The sequence below is a fragment of the Palaemon carinicauda genome, chromosome 22 (assembly GCF_036898095.1).
Source record: "Palaemon carinicauda isolate YSFRI2023 chromosome 22, ASM3689809v2, whole genome shotgun sequence".
NCBI lineage: Eukaryota > Metazoa > Arthropoda > Malacostraca > Decapoda > Palaemonidae > Palaemon > Palaemon carinicauda.
Window position 1 is genome coordinate 85,559,749 of NC_090746.1, and position 24,756 is coordinate 85,584,504.

The 24,756-nt window shown below is 42.2% G+C and overlaps 1 protein-coding gene and 1 pseudogene across 1 annotated transcript in view; both read right to left on the bottom strand.

Moving 5' to 3' along the window:
* Nucleotides 1-16,817, bottom strand: part of LOC137615954 (chromosome transmission fidelity protein 18 homolog) — a 106,334-nt gene extending 89,517 nt beyond the window's left edge. The window contains exons 1-2 of the mRNA XM_068345638.1: nt 16,606-16,817; nt 10,097-10,222 (exon numbers count right to left, since the gene is read on the bottom strand). Of these exons, the coding sequence (XP_068201739.1) occupies nt 10,097-10,222; nt 16,606-16,684 (205 nt within the window). The 5' untranslated portion in view covers nt 16,685-16,817. The remainder of the gene's footprint in view (nt 1-10,096; nt 10,223-16,605) is intronic.
* A 3,785-nt stretch (nt 16,818-20,602) lies between these two features.
* LOC137615955 (uncharacterized) lies at nt 20,603-23,181 on the bottom strand (annotated as a pseudogene).
* Between the last annotated feature and the right edge of the window lie 1,575 nt (nt 23,182-24,756).

Below are 24,756 nucleotides of genomic sequence, written 5' to 3' on the forward strand. Positions count from 1 at the left end.
GTCCTGCAGTTGCCCAGCCCCTTGAGCGAAACTGCAGGTGTGACCGCTCAGCACCAAGAGCATAGTCGCACGAAAAAAAGGCAAGAGAAGAACCCCCCAAAAGGGAAAAAACTCAAGCCTGGACAGGAAAAACTTCCCTCGGAAGGAAAGTTACCCGCCCAAGGAGGCAAGCCTCCTGAGAGCTCTAAAATGAACTGGAGAGCTGTCCGTCGTCACGGGAGTACTTCCAGTAGAAGGAGACATGCCCCTGACGAAAATACAAGGGGGGAGGCAGCAACAGCCGAATCCCCAGGCCTCAACAAGACAGCTCACACCGTTGCCATATTACAGAAACGAACTAGATCGGTAACTGTAAAAAAGAAATAAAACAAAAATTATTAGTACACATTCATTCCCCCGGGAAGGCTCCGAAGAGGAATCCCGAGGGAAAGGAAACAAGAATTACACAACAGGCACGTGCCCTCACAACCACTTACACTCACGGAAGGAGAGCTGTAACTAAAACAGAATTATAACAATTATAATTATGTAACTATGTAATTATGTAATTTAAAAATGAATGAACACTAAAGAAAGAACGAAAACCCCGAAAGAAATCGTTCTACAAGCTGGAAAAAAAAACAAACTACAATTAGATTCATTAACTAATTGAGACAAACGTACGGCGTAGCAACCCCCCCACACGGAAAGGAAGCTACAAGGGCGTAGTAACACGTAGTAAAAGGGTGAACGACCTCAAGAGAGAGAGAGAGAGAAAGACCGAAGTCAAACTCGATCGCCACCCATAAAATACGCCGTGGTGGCCAAACTGCCGAGGACACCACATAGATATCGTACACTACACACACAAATCTGAAAAGGAAACTTACTGATTTCTATACTCAAATATATATACAAACATGAAAAACATGTTTATATATATATTGAGTAAAAGAAAAGTAAGCGATTAAGTAAAGACAAAACAAACAATGGCTGCCAAGAGAGGACCAAGACAGAGACGTCTGTCACAGTCCGAGCCAAAAGTGAAAGTGAGCATTCATCTGTGTGTGAGGGGGGGAGGGGTAGCTAGCTACCACTCCCCTACACCCCCGCTAACTAGCGCGGGGGTAATACACCCTCGTTAAATTCTAATGGCTCGCCATTTCAGCTGCGCTAAAAGGTAAACCCTCTGTAAATAGCGTGGTTTGTATTTCGGTTACGGAACAAATACATTTTTGTAAAGAAAATCTATACAGTTTGAAATATAAGACTGAGAAAATATTGCTGACTTGTTACCGAAAGTTAGGTTATTCATTGCTGATAAACGAACCTAGCCTACGTGTGAAAACCATGAAAACCCACAGGAAAAACAAAGAGTAAAGCTTTATCTTGTGCTAAACAAAAATAATGTTTCAATATACCCTGTAATTTGTATAGAAAAGCTATACTGTACTGTTTAAAATATATGACTGAAAGAATATTGCCTACTTGTTACCGGAAGAGAGGCTATTCATTGCCGATAAACGAACCTTTTGTATGAAAACCTAAAAACCCACAGGTAAAATAGAAAATAAAGCTTTAATATACCCTCTACTTTGTAAAACAAAAAATAAGGCCTTAATATACTCTTTACTTTGGAAGAAAAGCTGTACAGGTATTTGTGTATCATACCATGACTGAAAATTAAGGTTATTATTATTATTATCATAAGCTAAGCTACCACGCTAGTTGAAAAAGCAGGATGCTAATAAGTCCAAGGGCTCCAACAGGGAAAAATAGCAGTGAGGAAAGGAAACAAGGAAATAAATAAACTACAAGAGAAGTAATGATCAATCCTAATAAAATATTTCAAAAACTGTGACAACATTAAATTAGATCTTTCATATATAATCTGTAAAACCTTGAAAAAAAAAAAACAAGAGAAACAAAAATATGATAGAATAGTATGCCCGAGTGTACCCTCAAGCAAGAGAACTCTAACCCAAGACAGTGGAGAGTTGCTTATCATAGCTAAAGAGTCACTTCTACTCTTACCAAGAGGAAAGTAACCACTGATCAATTACATTGGAGTAGTTAACCCCCTGAGCGAAGAAAAATTGTTTGATAATCTTAGTGTTGTCAGGTGTATGAGGACAGAGAAGAATGTGGAAAGACTAGGCCTGACTATTCGGTGTACATGTAAGCAAAGGCAAAATGAGCCGTAACCAGAGAGATGGATCTAAAGTAGTACTGTCTGGCCAGTCAAAGGACCCAATAACTCTCTCAATTAGTATCTCAATGGGTGGCTGGTTCCCTGGCCAACCACCTACCTCAAAATAAGAGAAAATAATTTGATTAAAGACCAATTTTATCAACGGCGGCTTTTTCCACCCTATCTCGTTGTTGTACGAGGAGTACCTGTATAAGAATATTCTTGTTTCATTGCTCAATCACTAGTCTTTATATCCAGCAACCATCAAGTCTCTCATCACTTCAAAGGATACCATGGTTATTACTTGAAATAAACAGCCAATCCTTATGAAGCTTACAGGGTACTTATAAATTCTTCAAAACACTCATAAAAACTATTTATGGCATCGTTTTCCTTTGTTTTAAAACTTTAGTTATTCTGTTCAATTACCCTTTCTTTTCTTTTTTTGTGTGAATTTGTATGGGGGGATTTTCTTTAACATGATATTTTAATTATAAAATAAATTTTTGAATATACTTACCCGGTGAATATATAATAGCTGCAACTCTGTGGCTCGACAGAAAACACACTCAAAAAACTCGCGAGCGATCGCTATGAAGGTTGCGGGTGTGCCCACCAGCGCCAACTGTCGGCCAGATACCACTCTTGTATGTAAACAAAACCTTCAATTCTTCTCGTCCCGCTGTGTCTCTATTGGGGAGGAAAGGAGGGTCATTTAATTTATATATTCACCGGGTAAGTATATTCAAAAATTTATTTTATAATTAAAATATAATTTTTAAATATTTAACTTAGCCGGTGAATATATAATAGCTGATTCACACCCAAGGAGGTGGGTAGAGACCAGAGTTAATTATGTTTACAGCGTATAAGCTAAGAGTTTTTTCATTTTGACAGTTATCAATATAACAAAACCAAAATATATAGGTACCTGGTAAGGAAGTTGACTTAGACGATTACTCTGCCTTGTAAGTCTGTCTTCCTCACGGAGCCCAGCGATCCTCTTAGGATGCTGAAAGACTCCCAGGAGCTGAAGTATCAAGGGTTGCAACCCATACAACAGGACCTCATCAAACCCCTAATCTGGGCGCTCTCAAGAAATGACTTTGACCACCCGCCAAATCAACCAGGATGCGAAAGGCTTCTTAGCCTTCCGAACAACCCATAAAACAATATTAAAAACATTTCAAGAGACAGATTAAAAGGATATTGGAATTAGGGAAGTGTAGTGGTAGAACCCTCACCCACTACTGCACTCGCTGCAACGAATGGACCCAGTGTGTAGCAGTCCTCGTAAAGAGTCTGGACATCTTTTAAGTAAAATGACGCGAACACTGACTTGCTTCTCCAAAAAGTCGCGTCCATAATACTTTGCAGAGATTTATTTTGCTTGAAGGCCACGGAGTTTGCTATATCTCTAACTTCGTGCGTCTTAACCTTAAGCAAACATCGGTCTTTCTCATTCAAGTGAGAATGAGCTTCTCGTATTAAAAAAATCTGATAAAATATGACAAAGCATTCTTTGACATAGGCAATGAAGGTTTCTTAACTGAGCACCATAATGCCTCAGATTTCCCTCGTAATGACTTAGTACGAGCTAAATCGAACTTAAGAGCTCTAACAGGACATAATACTCTTTCCAGTTCGTTGCCTACGATCTCTGATAAGCAAGGAATATCAAAAGATTTAGGCCAAGGATGAGAAGGCAGTTCATTTTTGGCCAGGAAACCAAGTTGAAGTGAACAAGAGGCTTTTTCTGTAGAAAAGCCGATGTTCTTACTGAAGGCATGAAGTTCATTGACCCTTTTAGCCGAAGCCAAGCACACTAGGAAAAGTGTCTTGAGGGTGAGATCCTTCAGGGAGGCTGAATGTAATGGCTCAAACCTGTCTGACATGAGGAACCTTAGGACCACGTCTAAGTTCCATCCAGGAGTTGCCAAACGACGTTCCTTAGAGGTCTCGAAAGACTTAAGGAGATCTTGGAGATCTTTATTGTTGGAAAGATCTAAGCCTCTATGTCGAAAGACCGAAGCCAACATGCTCCTGTAGCCCTTAATCGTGGGAGCTGAAAGGGAGTGAACCTTTCTCAGATGTAAAAGAAAATCTGCGATTTGGGCTACAGAGGTACTGGACGAGGACACAGATGCTGACTTGCACCAGTCTCGAAAGACTTCCCACTTCGACTGGTATACTCTAATGGTAGAAGCTCTCCTCGCTCTTGCAATCGCACTGGCTGCCTCCTTCGAAAAGCCTCTAGCTCTTGAGTGTCTTTCGATAGTCTGAAGGAAGTCAGACGAAGAGCGGGGAGGCTTTGATGGACATTCTTTACGTGGGGCTGACGTAACAGATCTACCGTTAGAGGAAGACTTCTTGGAAAGTCTACCAGCTATTGAAGTACCTCGGTGCACCACTCTCTCGCGGGCCAGTGGGTAGCAACCAACGTTAACCTTGTCCCTTCGTGAGAGGCGAACTTCTGCAGTACCTTGTTGACTATCTTGAATGGTGGGAATGCATATAAGTCCAGAAAAGACCAATCCAGTAGAAACGCGTCTATGTAGATTGCTTCTGTATCTAGGACTGGAGAGCAATAGATTGGTAACCTTTTGGTCAACGAGGAGGGAAAGAGGTCTATGGTGGGTTGACCCCAAGTAGCCCAAAGACTCTTGCCCACGTCATTGTGGAGGGTCCATTCCGTGGGTATCACCTGACCCCTCCGACTGAGACAGTCTGCCAAGACGTTCAAGTCCCCCTGGATGAATCTCGTCAACAGGGAGATGCCTCGAATTCTTGACCATAAGAGAAGGTCCCTTGCGATCTCGAGCAGCGTGAAGGAGTGTGTGCCTCCTTGCTTGGAGATGTACGCCAAAGTTGTGGTGTTGGCTGAGTTGCCTCTACCACTAAGTTTCGAAGAAGCCTTCTAATATCATCAAGGCCAAGTGGACTGCTAATAGCTCCTTGCCGTTGATGTGCATGCTCTTCTGACTTGAGGTCCACAGACCCGAGCATTCCCGACCATCCAGGGTCGCACCCCAACCCAAATCCGACGCGTCTGAGGACAACACGTGGTTTGGGTTCTTGACTGCTAGGGATAGTCCCTCTCTCAGACTGATATTGCTGTCCCACCATTTCAGGCATGCCTTTACTGGTTCGGAGACTGGGAATGATACCGTATCTAATGTCTTGTCCTAGTTCCAGTGAAAGGCTAGATGGAACCGGAGAGGCAGAAGGTGTAGTCTCCCTTGTGAGACAAACTGCACCAGGGATGAGAGAGTCCCTACGAGACTGTTCCAACTCCTGACTGAATAAACGTTTCGTTTCAGCATTAGTTGGACTTCGAGCAGGGCTTGACTGCGAATCTCCATCCCCAAATATAGAATAATCTGGGATGAGATCAGTTGGGACTTTTAGGTTGACCAAAAGTCCCAACTCCCTGGCCAGACTCAACGTCCAATGTAGATCCTGCAGACAGTGAAGACTGGACGATGCTTTGAGAAGCCAGTCGTCCAAGTACAGGGAGGCTCGGATCCCCGATAGATGGAGGGATTTTGCCACATTCCTCATGAGCCTCGTAAACACAAGAGGCGCAGGACTGAGGCCAAAGCACAGGGCTCGAAACTGGTACCCCACATTCCTGTAAACAAACCTCAGAAACGGTTGGGAATCCGGGTGTATAGGAATGTGGAAGTATGCCTCCTGAAGGTCGAGAGAGACCATCCAGTCGCCTTCCATAAAAGCTGTCAAGACAGCCTGGTAGAGTTCATCGTGAAGTTTGTCTTGACAATGAACACATTGAGCGCACTTGCCTCTTACGTACTCCTGCAGTGAACATGGCTGTCAAATCATGGAGCCATCCCTGAGGGACTTGTTCCTGCAGAGAACGTGGCTGTCAGATCATTGGAGCCATCCCTGAAAGCCTTGTTTATGCATGACATAATTGTACAGCAAAACTTCAAAGGCTCGAAAACAGCTGTGAAGTCGACCTGTAAAATCTTGGAGCGTCTCATGGCCAGGCGCCAGGGAGAGTCTATGAGGTCTGAGAAGTCTATCTGGGCAGAGGCAGGAACTCCCAAGCCGAGAACTTCTCTCGTGTCATATCAGACTCTCGCTCTATAAGCCAGTTTAAAAGAAGGGAAAGCAAAGGCTGTCTCCCCCAAACTCCTCCTGGTGATAAACCAGTCGCCTAGCAAACGTAAAGCTCTCTTAGAAGAGCGAGAGAGCACTAGCTTATAAAACAACGGCTTCGAAGTAGTTAGGCCTAGTGTAAGCTCTGACGTTTAGGCGAACGAGGAGCAGCAGTTACAAAAAGATCCGGACAAAGATCCTTAAAAATCAGCATGATTTATTTAAAGTCCATAGAGGGCTAAGCAGCTTTAGGCTCCTCTCCGTCTGACAGAGTCCTCAAGGGAATATCAGTAGGAGGGGGAACAGCAACTTCCTCATCTGAAGGAACCTTGTCCGATAATAGCTGAGTCTCAAGCAAGGGAGAGACCTACCGTGGTGGCAATGCTTTACAAGCAGAGTCCACACGCACTGGTGCATTAGTAGCGGACCAGGACGCAACGTCATGTAACTGCTTGACAGTCTGTGAACTGTCAACAACATGTGCGTGAGACCAGGACGCAACGTCATGTAACTGCTTGACAGTCTGTGAACTGTCAACAACAACAGGTGCGTGAGGACGCATAGCGTCCACTCGAGACTGCTTTGACCGCCTAGACTGAGCAGTCAAAACAACTCTAGAATGCGGAGGTTGACGCTCAGCGTCAAAACAAGTCAACTCCGAATGTTAGCGAACGTCCTGAACGTCAACAGGAGCATCAGCAAGTGGCCTAACGTCCAAATGTGGCTGAAAATCCACACGAGACCGCATCGAGTGTGGTTCTAAACAACCTGACTGACGTGACTTGGCTATGCCAACGTCAACAGGACGCACAAAGGAACGTTAGGGTGGCTGAAAGCCAGGATCTCGATGAGATAAACGGCTAGGCTCAACGGACTTATCGGCAGAATAGTCTTCCATAAGGGAGGCAAGCTTATTCTGCATGTCTTGCCGTACAACCCATTTAGGATCAACGGGAATGGTTGCGGTAAGAGACGAGGGTAACGTCTGTGACCGCAAAACCTTGCCTAGAAAAAGACTCTCGGAGTCTGTGTTACGCTTTTGTTAGGCGGCGAGCAGTCTTCCGATGACTGCATAGGGTCAGAGCTGTCCTAATGGTTAAAACCAGGACGCTGGACCTGTCCTGAAAGGACTGACTTTCGCTTAAAGGGCCTCGAAACCTTGTTCCACGGTTTCTTATGCGAAAAGCCTTCGGATGACGAGGAGAAAATCGTCTCTCTCGCCTTATGGTAGGGGTGATCTTGGTAAGATACACCCGATACCATAGAGGGAACGTCTGTTCGCTGATCAAGGCCTCTCGAACCCATAAGTCGTACGACATTACTTCTCCCCTGGGCTTGGGAGCTTGCAAGAGGTCCCGGACTAGGCGAACGACAGGCACGAACAGACGAACCCTCGGTCGCAACACTGATAACACTTTGCGCAATATCACTTTATCACTACGATTTTCTGTTTTGCACTTATTTCACTGAAATCGAATTTTTTAACAATTCACATTAGGTATGAATAAAACTGATTTCTACCTGAAGCACGCAATTCTACCCTCATCAAAAGGTTGTAATTGCGAAATCAGTCGTATAATGCAAGCACATTAATACCAGCAAAAAACAGTAAACATATTTTAAGATAAAAAAATCAGTGGCTGGGGAAGAGACTAAACACTAGTTCATTCAAAACTACGTTTTCAATCTCTCACCGTACATTGCCTTGGGACGAGAATAAAAAACTAAAAACGTTTTATCCTTTCTCCCCGTACAGAGACTAGGGACGAGAGTAACTCGAGAACAACGTTACCCGCTTGGGACGAGATAAAGATCGGAACGTTTTCTCTCCTCTCTCTCCCTCCGTCTCTATCTCTCTCTCTCTCTCTCTCTCTTGATTTCGCACCTAAGAGAAGAGCCAATTTACGTTTTGTCAAAAAAACATGTTATTTGACCAAAGGAAAAAACTGAAAGGTTTTTCAATTAAAAAGTTCCTTTAAAATAGAATTTAAAACATTTAAGCTTTGAAAGAAGAATGAACAAAACGTCAGAATCGATTTACTCTTTCTGCAAAGTGAAACCGTGATACTCTCTCTCTCTATCGTAACGATAGAGCGCAAACTGCGTAGCATAAATAAACTAAACGTTAGTTCATCTTTGAAACAGTACGAAGACTATTCAAAGAAAATCTTTCATAAAAATTCTATTAACAAATATTCATTTAATAAGTTTTAAATCATTAGCTCTTTAAAAGCTATTTACGATTGAAAGGGCTCAACGTTGTTTAACTTCGGTTTCCAAGTAAGGACCGCCTACTCTCAGGAAAGGTCGCATATAAACAAATCATTAAAATTTATTTTGATGTTTATTATAAATGGAAAGCTAATCGAAGAGGCCTAATAAAGGCGGTTGAGATATAAAATATATAGAGGAAAATCTATAATTAATTTATAACGTGATAAGATAATTGCTAAAAGCCTAAACACACTTCCATACTGAGGGAAGGGTCGGCCATTTAAAAGTCAAGGAAAGTCCAAAAAACAATCCAAAGTCATCAAAAATTAAATCTATCCAAAAACGAGTTCAAGATTTAAGTTGAAGATAAAACACCTGTACTGCGAAAGCTCAAACCAAAATGCAGTACTTCACCAAATATGTTAAGAAAACTCCAGGTTCTACAGCGAGTATGAATACGTCTTGTCGTCAACGTCGACAGAGAAGAATTGAAGGTTTTGTTTACATACAAGAGTGGTATCTGGCCGACAGTTGGCGCTGGTGGGCACACCCGCAACCTTCATAGCGATCGCTCGCGAGTTTTTTGAGTGTGTTTTCTGTCGAGCCGCAGAGTTGCAGCTATTATATATTCACAGGCTAAGTTAAATATTTAAAAATGTTGTTTGGCTGGTCAGGAAAGATGGTCGGATATGTATCCTTAGTTGGCATCCTTGTCTTGACTTAAAATATGGTTCCATACAGATACCTACTGTTGTCTTCAGTAATGATGTAACATTTGAAAAGCTCATCATAGATCACTGTACAGTACTATGTTGGAGGTTACTGGGAATTTTCCCCATCGTCCATCCTTTGGGAAGTGGAACATTAATACTTTTTCAGACTTGTAATAATTGGTCTGGTACTTTAGTACACAACATGAATTTGGCATCAGCAAAAATATCTGTTGTAAGTATGCTTAAAAGCTATCCAAAGACAAGTTCAACTGTAAAAATCTTGAAGCTGTCTTGAATAAAATTGTATTAGTTCTTTCCAGTAAAATTTCCAGAATGGTATTATTTATGGACAAACTGCAATTATTTATTTGCTGAACAATAAATATTTTGTAGCAATATATTCAAATAACTGAATATACTGTATCGCCATTTATGATAGGGATTTTTCATGACACTATGGAGAATCCGGACAGAACTCTAAAAATTTATACAGCCCCGACTAAATTAGGATGTCAGGTCACTTTACCCAAGATATTCAAATATACAAAGCTTAGATTAAATGTTACTGGATATAAAGACTAGTGATGGAGCAATGAAATAACAATATTCTTATATCTACTGTAACCACAATAAAGAAACTTGTATGTAAAACAGTCCACCAGATGTTATGACGCCAAGGTCGTCTCACACTTATGATGTTCTGGTTATATCGAGATGGTATTGATAGTTATAACAACCTTGTTAAACTTTTGGGGGACTTTCCAGCTTCGCTGATGTTATACTGGTATTAAAGGACGATTGTTTATATTCATGTAAGAACAGAAAAAAACATATTTTTCAGCAAAGCATAAAAAATTAAAATTTTAATCACACTAACCTACGGCTAAAGAATTTTCATCTTTACTTGCCAGTATAGAAGGAACTGGACTATTAAAATTTAAGCTTCTCTTGATACTTGGTGGGACCAATGAAGCCTCTGTTTCAGCTGCTTCTATATCATAATCTGCAATTAAAACAAAATTATTATATGATATAATACAGTTTAGAGGTTTAAAAATAAATCAAATGAAAGAGAAAATGAATTTAATGGATGAAATTTATCACTGCAATACTTATCTGACAGTCACAAGGTTAATATCTATGAAGTGCGAGATTCTCGACCTTGAAATAAAATACAAAAAAAATTTCTCAATACCCCTCCCCTCTATAATCAGCCAGCATTGCAAAAACAGTGTCTAGTTGTCACCATGAACACTCAAGACTGCATCATAACAACAAAGACTTGGAAAATAATGGTAGTGTAATACCTACCCTTACCCAGCCTATGATGTTGGTATGGTACTGATCACCTGATTAACCAAAATAGCTACACAGAAATCATGCATTCAACTGGCAAGTTTGCAGTTGGGGCAGAGACACTCTTCTGCTGTGATAGCTGGAACGAAGAGAGAAGAACGCTCTAGGATGGAGTTCCTCAATCGGGAGACTTCCACCTTCGGCACCTGCTTATGGAACTTCCCAATGACGGTATCCCCTCTCTTAAGTATGGTATTCGCCCACAGGTTGACGACGTGGTGTGACAAGAACTCATGAGTTCGGGTACCAGTCAACAGGAATGACTCCAAAGTCTTCCTGGCCTACTCCTTCGAAAGATTGTGGGAGCGGACCATGAAGCCCAAGGATCCTAGCCATAGATCAAGCCATGAAGCAGCCTGCATGGCATACTTCACGCCTCTCTCCATGTTTAGGAGCTCAATTACCGAGAGGGAGGTCCTCAGAGAGGAGAAGGTTTGAGTCGGGACACCCTTCGTTAGAGAGTCTACCGAAGGGTCGAGGGACATGGTGGAATGAGGTTCCCTTCGATCTCGTAATACTTCCTTTGTAAAACAAAAGTTAGTGGAATCCAAGGGGTCGTCCACCTCCATGCTCGCATCCAGAGTTTGGGGTAGGTCAAGCTTATCTTGCCACAGCATTCTTAACTTTCGTCTTGGAGTCCTTCGATTCCCTACGCAAAGCATGTTCCTCTGCAGTCTTAGGAGGGGGAAGGTGCAAGGTTTTTGAGCCCCACGACGAAACTTTGGCAATAGATGCTGAAGGCTCCTCCTCTGGAGGAGGTAAGGAAACCAGGCGTTGATCTGGAGGGCACTACCTCAATCTCTAGAGGATTGAAGGGATGGATGGTTATTTCCCTGGGTAAGCAAAAGTCCCTACTCGTCCTCTGGTGGATGATATCGGCACGAGGTGGAGTTACGCCTCTCATCCTCCTTTTCTGTCTCTTAGTTATGAACTCCCTTGCCTTCACTGGAGTAAAGAGTAGGTTGGCCATATAAGAGTCAGTTTGAGGACCTTCAGCACGCAATCGGGGAGGAGGGGATCTGCGCGCTTTGTCTGCCGTTTCCCTCCTTGTAGGGTCTTGACTTCAAACGGACGGACTCGACGAGGGTTCCAAGGGAATCCTCAGGGTTGCCTTGACTGGGACAGTCAGAGGTTGTGGCAGTGAAGGAGTCACATTCAGACACTTCAGCAGGGTGGTGATAAATGTGTTCACCCATGCAGGAAGTTCTGTTCCTCTAGGTAAGCCCTGGACTTCCCTAGGTATAGGAGGAGAGTGTCCCTTGGGGGGAACTCTTGAAGGAGCTCCAGTCGACGGAGGTGGTAACCTCTGAGGTAGGGGAACACGTTCTTTCGGAAGAGGAGAAAGGTTCAAACTAATGGGAACATTGGCGAACCTATTAGGCGGCTCCTTGAAACCCACTGGAAAGGGTGTTGGTCTTTCGCTGGAGATGGAAGAAGCAGAAGGTTGAGGCGAAGGTGTTGGTACCGCTCTTGATCGCGGTTCCGACATATCTGCTCGTGAATTGCTCACAAAAATTGTCAATTTGCTCACGAAATCACAAGATTCGAGTGCAAATTCGCGAGTTTCAGTGTCAATGAATGCAATTCACGAGCAGAAGTGCTCGCAACATGAGCACTGGGAGCCATACAGGAATAGGAAGGTCTAACGCCTTCCTACTGTCTCAGAGAAGCATCTACGTCTGATGAAGTAGGCAGAGAAGGCATCCAAGTAGGAACTTCTCTTACTGTTGGAGAACGTGTCGCAGCGGGACGCATTTCCAAGCGTTGCATAGGCAAGCGCTTTGTAATACTCCTTAGGCGGTGAAAGGCACTGGAGGTTTAGATAGATGCCTGTCTGAGGAGTGGTCATTCTCATGATTAGGATCGGTCCGAGGTCGTTTGGAAGAAAGTCGGGTTGAGGGGTTACGTGCTGATGGACTGCGCGAGCGCTTACCTTTACTTCTAGATGAGGATCATCAAGACTTTGACCGTTTTTGAGGATCATCAAGACTTTGACCGTTAACATGCAGTTCGTGATTGTGAATGAAACCGTCTAGCTCTCGTTCGAGAACGAAGTGAACGTCGGGAATGCCTATCTTGCGAACGTGAGTGTCGGCCTTGCGAACGAGAATGTCGTTCTCGTGAACGGTACTCTCGCAAGTGCCATTCTTGTGATCTAAATCGTAAAGATCTAGAAGGCGAGCGTCTGGACCTAGGTCTAGACTGTGACCGTGCAGAGCGTAATTGCGAGACTTCTCCGTGTGAAGAGGAACGCCTTTTAGGAGAGCATGGAGACCTGAGATCTCGTGAGAGCGAGGCTCTCGAGCGTGGACGCCTTCCAAAGGAAGAGTGTTCGGATCATGATGACCTACGACCCATCAGATCTTCCGATCGTCGCGAACAGCAATCAGATGAAGTGTGTCCAGAAAGGCGAGGCAATGACGATGTTCGTCCTTTGGTGCTGGTGGTGGTAGAAGCGCTGATTCCAGAAGATCTACACCTGCAACCTACAGGTTCCTGTGAGGAGAAACAGAGGGTTGAGGTTTACAGAACGACGAGGTTCCAGGATGGCGAGAGGGTTCGTCGTCAGCAGGAGGCCGCTGGAGAGGCGAATGCGAGCGATCACCTCGTACGCACGTGGAAGGGCCAGGAAAAGGCGAAAGACGGACCTCGCACAGTTCTAGAGTGTTAGATGTCAACCTGTCAGGAAAAGGGCCTTTCCTAGCATACGCTGAAGAAGGCACAGCAGCTCCTCCTTCAAAGGGGGTCCCAAAATCCCTAAGGTCAACAACACCTGTAAAAGATCTGAAAGGGAGAATGGCTCCCCACCTGCTGGAGGTGAAGTTGCTCCCCTAGGGAAAGCAACAACCACCCCAGTGCCCCGGGGTTGCCAAGGAGTTAGTCGGTCTACGCTCCTACTAGATTGTCCCTAGGAAGAGCACAAGCGAGAAGGAGCTTTTGAAAGAGATTTGGGGGTGCGAGAAGAAAAAAAAACGCGCTTTCCTCGGCCCTGATGGAGAAAGATCACGCTTCGCCTTCTTCATCCTACACCGGCCAAATTTTTCCATTGGGAGGCAGGCCCCTCGCAACACTCTGCACAGGGCGAACCATGCTCACAGCAATGCCCTCTGCACGAAGGACAGAGAGTGTGGGTCAGTCTCCAACGAAGACATGAAAGTACTGCATGCGGCACCCTCGTGCATTGGGCAGGTCCGCAAGAAGGCAATCGTAGAGAGAACACACACACCTGAAAAAGAGAAAGCAAATCAAAAAGTCCAAGGACAGTCGGGGAGAGTGAGGACACGTCTGATCTCTACCGAGCCAAAAGAAAATAGTGGCATCTCTCACTGCTATGAGAGGATATATAGAGGCGGCTGGGTAACCTCCCAGCCTTCCAGCTCAAGCGTTAGGCAGGGTTGCCACTTCGCAATTAAAGTCTAATGGCTACCTTCCAGCTCTGCCAAAAGATAATACAAATAAATGATGGAAGGTTTAATAGTATGGGAACGAATATATATAAATACATTAAGAATGTTTTCATATATATAGAAAGAAAAAACATAAGTTAAAAAGACAAAGATTAATGGCAGTTTAAAATAGGCGAGGACGAAGAGCAGTAACAACCGACCTCCCTCTGAGCCAAAAGCAAAGTGAAGCCATCACAGGTGTGTGGGTGAGAGGGGGTAGCTAGCTATCCCCCTACCCACCGCTAAATTCTAATGGCACATCCATTCCTTGAAAGTAATAACCCCCTATGGATAGCATTGGTTTATATTCCATTTACGGAACAAATAGCCTTGCGAGGATATGACTTGCTAGACCACTGTGCCCTGAGGGCATGATGTTGTGAGCCATCTTGCATTTCAGCTGGGAGGAGCAATTTTACAGTACTCAATTTTAAAACCTATTAAAGACCAACTGGCCTGATATTTAAAAATTTTCCTTTACTTCTGCTCACCTTTGTTCCTCTTGCTCTGGTGTAAGAACGAGCGCAGCGGCAGACCCTGTCCCTTTGGGAATTCCTTTGGGGGGAACCAAGAAACTAGCTTCAGCTACGTTTCACAAGTAACACTCGCTGCTGACCTTCAACTTGAGCTCTGCTCGTTGACAGGAAGCATAGAACGGTGCCCGAAGTTCCATCTCCTGTTTAACAACTTCCCCTTCTAAGGGAGTTACTCTTCATCACCTACTGTCCAGCAATCTCCGCACTTACAGGGAGAATTGCTGACAGTGACAACAGAGGTTGCTCATCTTTCCCATCTGCGGGAGAGACGGTCTTCACCTGATGGGTTTCTCTCCAGAGGATTCCTCTGACGGAATTGGATTTGTCCGATCCCCGCAATGCTCTTCAGAGCTTGACTGTTTTAAGAGCAATTTTCCTTGGGGTCTTTACCACGGGACTAGCAGGGGAATAGCTACAGGAGGGAGAAATTTATATAGAGAGCTCAAGGTTTGTATCGTTACATAAAATGTAAATTGCTTTCAAATCTGTCATTTGTTCCGTCACTAAATACACACAATTTGGCTCTTTGACTCACCCTCAGGTGAGTGGAAGTCCTAATTAACGGGCTAGTTTTTTAACTGAAATGTTCCTCCGTGATACGCGCAAGCTTATAGAAGACACACCCTGACACCTCGCTAAACTTCAGTGCATACGCTCGCATTAGCAGCCTAAGCAGCCCGTGTGATTGTGTGATAACTAAGCACTGTGACTTATCCCGGTAAGAATTCTTGGAGTCCTAGGATTTCCTTGAACAAACCCATCAACATGGCCCATACACCCACCTTGCTAGAGGAAATGTGGATGTAACAAATACTGTATATGAACATATATCAGGTGACACAAGGGAAATGGTTATCACCAGTAGACAGCGGAGGAAGCTTGCAGCATACCGTAAGTGTTGTGACCCAAGGGAGGGGAAGATGAAAGAAAAAAGATACCAGTCACTCATAAGGTAAATGCTTTTTTATTATGACTGGCAGAAACCACAAATAATAATAATGTTAATTTAAGTACTCTATCTTACATTTATACTGGTACACTGCATATGGATTTCTGCCAGAATTCATCATCAATAACATTCAGAACACCACCGAATACAACAATTAACATTATTTTCTACAAACCATTTACTGCACTATTCTATAATTTTACCAATTGTTTTTACATGGGGTAGGAAAACATATCAAAAGGTGGTTTGTCCCAATATTAATGGTCAGAAATTAATAAAACACAACATATCTAGTTGGGAAAACATGGCACATGAATTTGGCTAGAAATTAAAGTATCTTATTTACTCTCCAAATATTTTTTATTAGGCGACATTTCCTGGTTCCTAACAGATCGCTCCGCAAAATAAATTTGTGGACACACTCTAATGCATAATAGAAAAGTCCAAAGATACTAAGCTTATTCTTATTACTGTAATTAAGCTTATTTTACTTGTGCCATAAACAACAATCCTAATTAAAATGACCTTTAATTTTTTCTCATCCGACCTTGAAATCAGTTGGGATAACACCTTGCTATCATCAATTTTGGCAACCTATTGTGGTAAGTTTTGTATTTTTACATTCTTCAGAGCCTTTGCATATCAGCGGCCAGTTCCTCCTCTAGCGTGCATACAAAATAGACACCAACTAACTTAAATCCCCCCCCCTCCCATTTTAACCTAACTTACAAGCTGTGTCCTAACTTACCTAGCGCAGTAGAGGGAATAACGCCCCCTGTGACCCCCCTTACACTGCCATAATCTTAGCCAGTCATCATCATAAATATACCCCAATTCTTCTTTCATTTGCATTGTCCTGCTTAAGTATACAACCAGATCCCTGATAGGATTTGGCAACATCCCTACGTTTATGTCGTGTTTCATTAATTGTCGGCACTGGTAAAGTTGTACTGAATTACAGGGTCTGATTTCGTATTGTATTATGCGAAATGTGAACTGCCCGAATTACCCATATATACCAAGCCACTGACATAACTTTGCCTTGCCCTTAGGGTTTTAAGTTTGGAACTGGACGGGCCTACTTAGCATAAACCCTTACCTTCCATTTCTCTCATGGCTTCCAGTTCATCTTGGTACATCATTTCAAATGCATCATCTGGGTCGGGATACTCGTCCATCTTGAACGAATGTTGATATACAAGCCCAAAATATAGTTAAGAAATCGTTAATTAAATACCGTCTCCCGTCAGCACAACTGTGACAAACTGACAATAACAAATCAACAATATGTTTCGCGCGCGCCATATGACGACACAGAGTGGAACCTTACGTATGTAACGGCTCCTCGGTTATTGGCGTGCCCGGACCATCTACATCACTATTATTATTATTTTTAATATTTGCTAAGCTAAAACCCTAGTTGGAAAAGCAAGAAGCTATAATCCCAACAGGCAAAATAGCCCAGTGAGAAAAGGAAATAAGGAAAAACTTCAAGAGAAGTATAAAAACAATAATAGAGTAACACCAAACTAAACCTTATATAAACTATTAAAAACTTTAAAATACCAAGAGGACAACTTCAAAATAACAATAGGAAGAGAAACAAGAAAGAAAAGTGCGCCCGAGCGCACCCTCGCCCAAGAGATCTCTAACCCAAGACAGTGGAAGACCATGGTACAGAAGCTATGACACTACCCGAAACTAGAGAACAATGGTTTGATTTTGGAGTGTCCTAATTGGTGATAGATAATAATTTTAGTTTTTGGTTGAAATTTTCACGATTTATTAGAGTATTTGTACGCCTAAAAGCTGATTACTTTGCTTAAAGGTTGTTTTCTGGTTATATACTGATAATTAAAGAGGCCGCAGATGAAAAAAATGGCAAAAGTATGCTAAGGGAAAGTACTTACTGAAGAACAAGTACATGAGCAACCCTGGATAAATGATGAAATAAGAAAAGGAATTCGAGGAGCTGCCAACGCAAGAGCCCGTGTTCAGCAAAAAGCAAGACAATCTAAAAGCAAGCAAGCAAGAAAAGGAAGGATCTAAACAGAAAGAAAATAAACGAAATCAATATAGATGTAAAAAAGAAAAGTATTAGAGCAGAGATATGATCAAATGAAGAGAGGAGTGAAAGAATTGATAAAGAAGGAAATTACTATGGTTAAAATAAGGGTAACGGAAGAAATAAAAATGGATAAAAAAAAATTAAAAAAAAAAAGTTGCAGGTTTTAGGTCTCCATTCAGACGATCTACATCATTCTGCTCGGGAAAACATAGACAGAATAAGGAACAGACAGAAAGCAAGGAGAGCAAGGAACTAATTTAAATAATGAAGAATAGAAACATTGATTAGCCAAATACTGGAAAACCATATATTATAAGCAGTAAAATAAAATAGACTTAGTTTGGAATGAAGAAAAACGGATTGAATATGAAAATGAAATAGCATACAAGGAATAGATGGATATAATATGCCAGACTTACTGAGAGAGCGCTGTGACTTTGTGATGGTAACAAAAGGGAAAATAAAACCAATGGAAAATTCAAAAATCACAATAGAAAAAGTAAATAATTTCCTGGAAAAACTGAAGGCAAAAAAAAAAAAAAAAAAAAAAAAGCAGGTTCAGATGGCCTTAAAATCGAGCTCTATAAGGTACAAGGAAAAAAACACGTCTTGAAACCTTACAGAATGTTACCAAAAACCAAAATGAGTTGTATGAAAAAAACCATTATGTGGAAGAAGTCAAGAACAAAGATGATTGAAAAGAAAAGAAGACCAATGGCCAAAGACCTAAGACCTATAGCTCTATTAAACATTTCATACAAAATACTCATGACGATGGTGAAAAAGGAAATAGAAAATCGCCTAGCAATGAATGAGGAAGATAATGATTGCCAAGCAGGATTTACAGGAGGCAGGATAGAGGACAATATCTTTATATTACAGTACATTGGAGAAGAGAGCTATAGAAACAAGAAACTGCTACAGACTTTAGTAAAGCCTTTGACTCAGTAAAAAAAAAAAAGGGGGGGGGGAGGTATTAATAGAAGTTTTTAAAAAATCCAGAATTGACACCAAAATCATAAGTGCAATTGCAAATATTTACCAAGGAGATACTACAGGCATTGTCATAGGAGAGGGTATAGAACAAGAAATGGAGGTTACGAGTGGAATAAAACAGGGTTGCACTTTTAAAATTAATTATATATATTGTCATGAAAAATGGAAGAGGAAGGACACGGTTTAAGAAATCATTTATTAGAGATAGTATCATTATATTTTGGAGGTGATGCCTTAGTGATTGCAGAAGGTATAGATAATACAAAACGCAACATCTAACAATTAATAGAAACTGGTAAAAGATGAGGGTTAGAAACAAATAAAGAAAATAATATGATTTACAACATGAAAGAAAAGCCAGATCACATGGTGGGAATAAAAGTGGTAGAAAGTTCAACATACTTATGAATTAAACTAGACAGTAATATGATGAACTGGGAACCTAACAGTTGAAGTGAACAGATATAATAAGACCCATGAAGCACTCTGAATAAAAATTGACAATGGCCGTACCAAGTTTAGATTACGAGTAGTGTATGCTCCATAAGAGGGAAACAGTACCATGAAGGAAAAGGAAGAAATGTATAAAGTAACAAAAGAACAAGTCAAGATAGCAGATATGAACACAGAAAAATTATTAATGGTGGGAGACTTTAATTGTAAAGTAGGAGAAAAAAATTGAAAAAAGGTCTGAATATCAGCAAGTAACATGATGCTAGCACAGCTAGTGGATAATATGAATTTAGGTATTATCAATACACACGAAAAAAATGCAGAGGAAAATGGACTAGAAGTGAAAAGGGAAAATGTACGATTATACACTTTGGAATGATCAAAACAGAGGACGAGGAGGGAGTCACAAGGATCCACTTAGACGAAGAAGAAGTAGTAACTCTCTACAGAATAAACAGATTGGGCTACTTAAACAGATCACAATTCCATGCTAACTGAAATGGACTGGCAAACGGGTACTAACCTGAATAATCAGAAGCGAAGAAACCTGAACTTGAAAAGATTTAAAGAGAGTGAAGCTGTAAGACTATTGAAAATCATCCAAGGGAATTGGACGATAAAACTAAAGTATAAAATATGGCAAGAAAGGGTTAATAGGATAAAGGAGAAATACAGTTAGAAACCTAGTAGAAAAGTTCAACACAAAACCAGAAGAATAAGAAGTTTAATGACGATGAAGAGGAAAATAAAGAAGATCAGGTTGAAGGAAAAGAATTTAGAAAACAGACGACTCCATGAAGTTCAAGAAAAACTGATAGACAAGTTCATAATAAAAGAAAATACCAGAGAAAATGCAAAGGTCATGCAAATAGCAGATAACGTTAAAAAAAAAGATGGGGGTCAATGGAGCATCTTTCTGGGATTTCAAAAAAAAAAAAAAAAAATAGATGGACATGAGACAAGTCCTATGACTGCCATTAGAAATAAAGATGAATTAACAATATAAATGTTGAGGATATCAAAAGAGAATTTAAATTTTATTATACTGTCCTATTTAAGTTGCAAAAGAGCAATACAGAAGTGGAGAAACAAGCCTACAAAGTTAAAGAATTGGCTTTCTGGTTTTTTTTTTTTAATCAATTTATTGCGCCCATTGGCGTCCAGCATTTGAGTACATGGTAATACAGTAATATTGGTTGCATCTACATTGTAATTAAGTTATGCTAAAAGAATAAAAAAGAAATAAAGTATATACAGACATTTAAGTACATATTAAAACAATATTGTTTACATCTGCAGTATACTGTATAATGAAGGTTATACAAAGGAATAAAAAATAAAGTATAGACAGACATTTAGTACACATTAAAAGTAATATTGTTAATTTCTATATATTAAAGGTTATACAAATGAATTCATATGGAATCCAAATTAAATTCAGTTTGATTTCGTAGGTAGGTTGTTCCTATCTTTAGTTAATATTGCAAAACAGTTGATTATTCAGTATCCACCAAAGTGAGGATGGCACATGAGGATCTCATCGAGCAAATTATTATCTGTCAATAACATTTTACATATATCAACTATTGTGAGTCTTTGGGGGTAATATGTCACTAACAAGTGGACATTCCAGGCAATAGTGTTCCAGGGTGTTGGCGTTGGGTGCGTCACATAACCTACAGGAGGAGAAGTGAGGAACTCCATTTTGCTCAGCTACCTGCCAAACTGGTCGCCAACCCAGCCGAAGACGCGCACAAACCACATTATTTTGACAAACCATGAGTACGCTGCGGCGATACTTGTGTTGGTGGGGAAAGAAATGATCATAATACTGTATTGATACACTGGTGGCTCTCTCAGCATTACTACAATGATGAGTAGGTGAGCGAGCACCTTGGCGCACCATTTTTCTGCAGCACAGGAGAGATGGAGTGGGAGCATCAGCATATGGAGGATCCAGTTGACAGGCAGCCTTTACGAGATGGTCAACGGTGTTGTTAGCCAGAAGATCCACGTGAGAGGGAGGCCATAGGAAGTGCACTACCAGTGAGCTCATGTTGGCCATTTCTAGTTGCCTGTGTATTTGTATAACCAGGGGCTGGTATGCTGGCTTATGTGATGAAAGGGCTTGGAGTGCTGGATGCGAGTCGTAGATGATCAAGCCGTTGTTTCCGGTCCGTGTGATTAAAATAACTGCATCCAGAAGTCCATGTAGTTCACAATATGCAGAGCTTGATGACTTTGGGAGGCGACGGCCTGTCCAGCCCTCTGGCGGGGATTCCAAAGTGGGGGAGAAAACAGCACATCCAGCACTGTCATCCTGCTGCAGGGAGCCGTCTGTTTAGAGGTGATGGGCTACACTGAGGGAGGAGGATAGTCTGTCGATGGTCTCCAACGCACGTTGAAGTTGAGGCAATTCAGTCTTAGAGACTGGAATGTAAGAGATTGCGGGCACAGGAGTCTGCCAGGGTGCAAGGCCATGATCCACGCTCTCTGCCACGATGTTGATGTCAAGCCCCCGAATGCTTGAACAGACAGTACTAACTAGTGTACGTCCCCCCTGGCGTAGTTGTGGACGAGGTGCATCTAGATCGAGAGAAGTTCTCATGATGTTTGAATAGTGAGGAGGCAGGTGAGGGTAATACAGGCATTTGATACTGAAGTAGGTGACATTGGAGTATATTCTCTTAATGAGTGGAGGGAGATGGAGTTTGTGTTGCATGTTTTCAATTCTAGAGGATGCTGGACAACCTAGAATGAAGCTCATTGCTTGGTTCTGGAATTTTTCAAGAGGCTGTAAAGTTGATCTGGAGAGCTGACATAGTGCAGGGGAAAGATAATCTATCACTGAGCGGATGAAAGCAATATATATGGTTCTGGCGACTGGAATAGATACTCCTGCAGAATAATTAGTAATCCACTTGAGAGGAGTCAGGCGTCGCTATAACCGGGCCAGCAGATCTTGAACAATGGGATGTACTCTCTGTCTTGCTGGAATGGATGGTGTAATTCGCACTGGTGCTCCCAAATAGATATATAGTGTGCATAAAGGTAGAACATTGTTCCCCACAGTAAATTCTGGTAGATTCCTTTGTGGTCTTGGGGAGAAGATTCTACTTTTTCCTGGGGAGACGATAAGGCCACAGGAGGATGCTGATTCGTAGAAGGAAGAAAGGAAGCTTTGCAAGTGATCCGGAGATGTTGAGTGAATGCAAATATCGTCTGCGTAGCAAGTGATGGTTGTGTTATCAGTATTAGGAAGCAAGGAGAGAAGGCGATGAAGGAGAATATTAAATAAAAATGGACTAAGTACTCACCCTTGTGGTGTACCAGATTCAAGTTCCTTTGCAGTGCTCAATGCTCACTTAAACAGCACACGAGAGACTCTATTTCGAAGATAGCCACGTATCCACCTCAAAAGGTTTCCCTTGATTCCAAAATCAATAAGCTGGTCTAAAATAATGTCTCTATTTGCAACGTCAAATGCACTTTTCAAATCAATGAAGGCTACAACACTGGTTGGGGAGAGACGAGTGTAGAGCTCCATGAGACGATGTGTTCCTCATTGGGGTAGGAAGCCATATATTCTAGACGAAAGCTTATCTTGCAGCCGGAACATAAGACATGAGAGGAGAATACATTTAAATACATTGCAGAAACAGGAAGTGAGGGAGATAGGACGAAATTTGTCAGTGCCGGGCTTGGGAACGGGTACAATTGTACTATGAGTCCAAGCTAGGGGCACATATCCCAGGCAGAGGCAGAGGCAGAGGTTGTAGAGCTGGAGGAGAGGGTTGCCAGGTACTTTTATGAGTGTGCAAAGGACTGCATAGGTGATGCTATCATCACCGGGAACTGACTTCTTACTCCTTGCTAAGGCACGTCGTAGCTCTTCCTTAGTTATGGGTACATCGTCCTCTTCATCACTGCTCAGTAAGGCGGAACTGAGACATAAGGCACGATTGTTTTCTTACGAGGAGAGAGAGTCTTGTATATGAGTTGGAAGGTTGATGGTTCGTGACTGTGCTGACCATTCATTAATAAGGTCCTGTGCATACTGAGTAGGGCTGTGGTGGAGGTGAAATGTTGTATCTTCATCCTCAGAGTTTGGGAGAAGTCTATGCTGGATTGAAGGACGTATATAGGTGATGAGGCCATGTATTACTAAATGGATATATGACACATAGCCAGTGAGCGAGGGAGCTTCTTCCCTTGGCTGAGCATTACCAACATCTGGGTGGTGACTATGTACAATTCCCTTAAGTGCAGAAAATTTTGCCCAGTTTGTAATACCACAGGCATTCCACGAGATGATATTAAGCTTCACTTAGTTATCGAACATATACCTTGGAAGAACGGCGACTAGATGAAGAGGCAGTGGTGACACGGGTAAGCAATGGTGGTGTATCATATGGCAAAGGTCCTGTATGGAGATTAGTAACACTCTCAAGACCTGTAGCAAGTGAGTCAAGTTTCTCAGTGAGTGTAGTAACTGATGTGATAACAACCTGCTGAGCTTCAACGAGAGATTGTAGTATGGTATCATTAGTAGCAAATTTAGAAGTTAGATGGTCAAAGGAGGCTACGAGACTGTCCATGCTAGAGTCCATGCTCTCTAAACGAGATTCATTGGCTTCAAAACGTGATGTAAGGGAGTCACACCGAGACTTGAGGACATCTACAGCATTACAAAGTGTAGACACTTGTGAGGAGGCAGTAACGGTGGGTTTGATTGATGGCATTGGAAGCTGTTGTGCAATATGCTGGTTCGATGCAGTGCTTGATAGTCTGGTACAGCCATGCCACACATTGACTACGGGCTCATTACATCTCGGGCATTTCCAATGTGAGGTGTCTGGTGTATGCAGAGGTAATGAGCATAATGTTGATGCCGAGACAGTGTCAACCACTGTGGGTAGTACAGCGGGGCGATGAGGGCAGGTCCGACTGTCATGCTCAACAGCACAAAATGCACACTTTTCAGGGGCACCACAGTATCGTGAGATGTGACTGATACCCCAGCATTTGAAGCACCACGTCTTTTCGTCTGGCATTCTGCGTAGTTCACATGACGGTAAACAAGGGAGGAAAGAGAAGTTAATAAAAGGCGGGGGTGGATCTGGGTTGCTCCAAGTAATAACAATACGATTGATGGACTTTCCGTCCTGTTGGAAACGACATACAGTGTGTACTCCCGTTAGTTCCTTAGCTAATGAAGGGTCTACATCCACAGGATATCGAGTGATGAGATATGTAGAGAACTTACGGGGTCTGTTTACAGCATCCTGAACATCTAACACAAGTGATAGAACCTCCCCAGCCTTGACCCTATTTATGATATCCAGGTGATGCCTCGAAATGTATACAAATCGAGAAGTGACCGCAAACATTTTAACTCCAGTCAATTCCTGATCAAGGCTGAACATCTTGGTAACCTCTGATAGCCAGCGAAGCTTCACATTAACCCCCGGATTCTCTCTAAATAGGAGCTTTATGTATTCAGCACGTGGAGCAAAGGCAAGTAGAACAGTTTTTGTAGCCAGGATAGGTATACTCTGAATAGCAGGTCGAGGCAGGGAACTATTTAGAACTTCATTTTGAGAGGAAGAAGCATCACACTTTGTAGTTTTAGAAGCAGGGGATGTTGGCACATTACTGCTATCTGAATCATGCTCCATACATAGCTTGTTGGTGGTATGAGATTTAGTAGAGACAAGTCGTGGCCCATGTTCC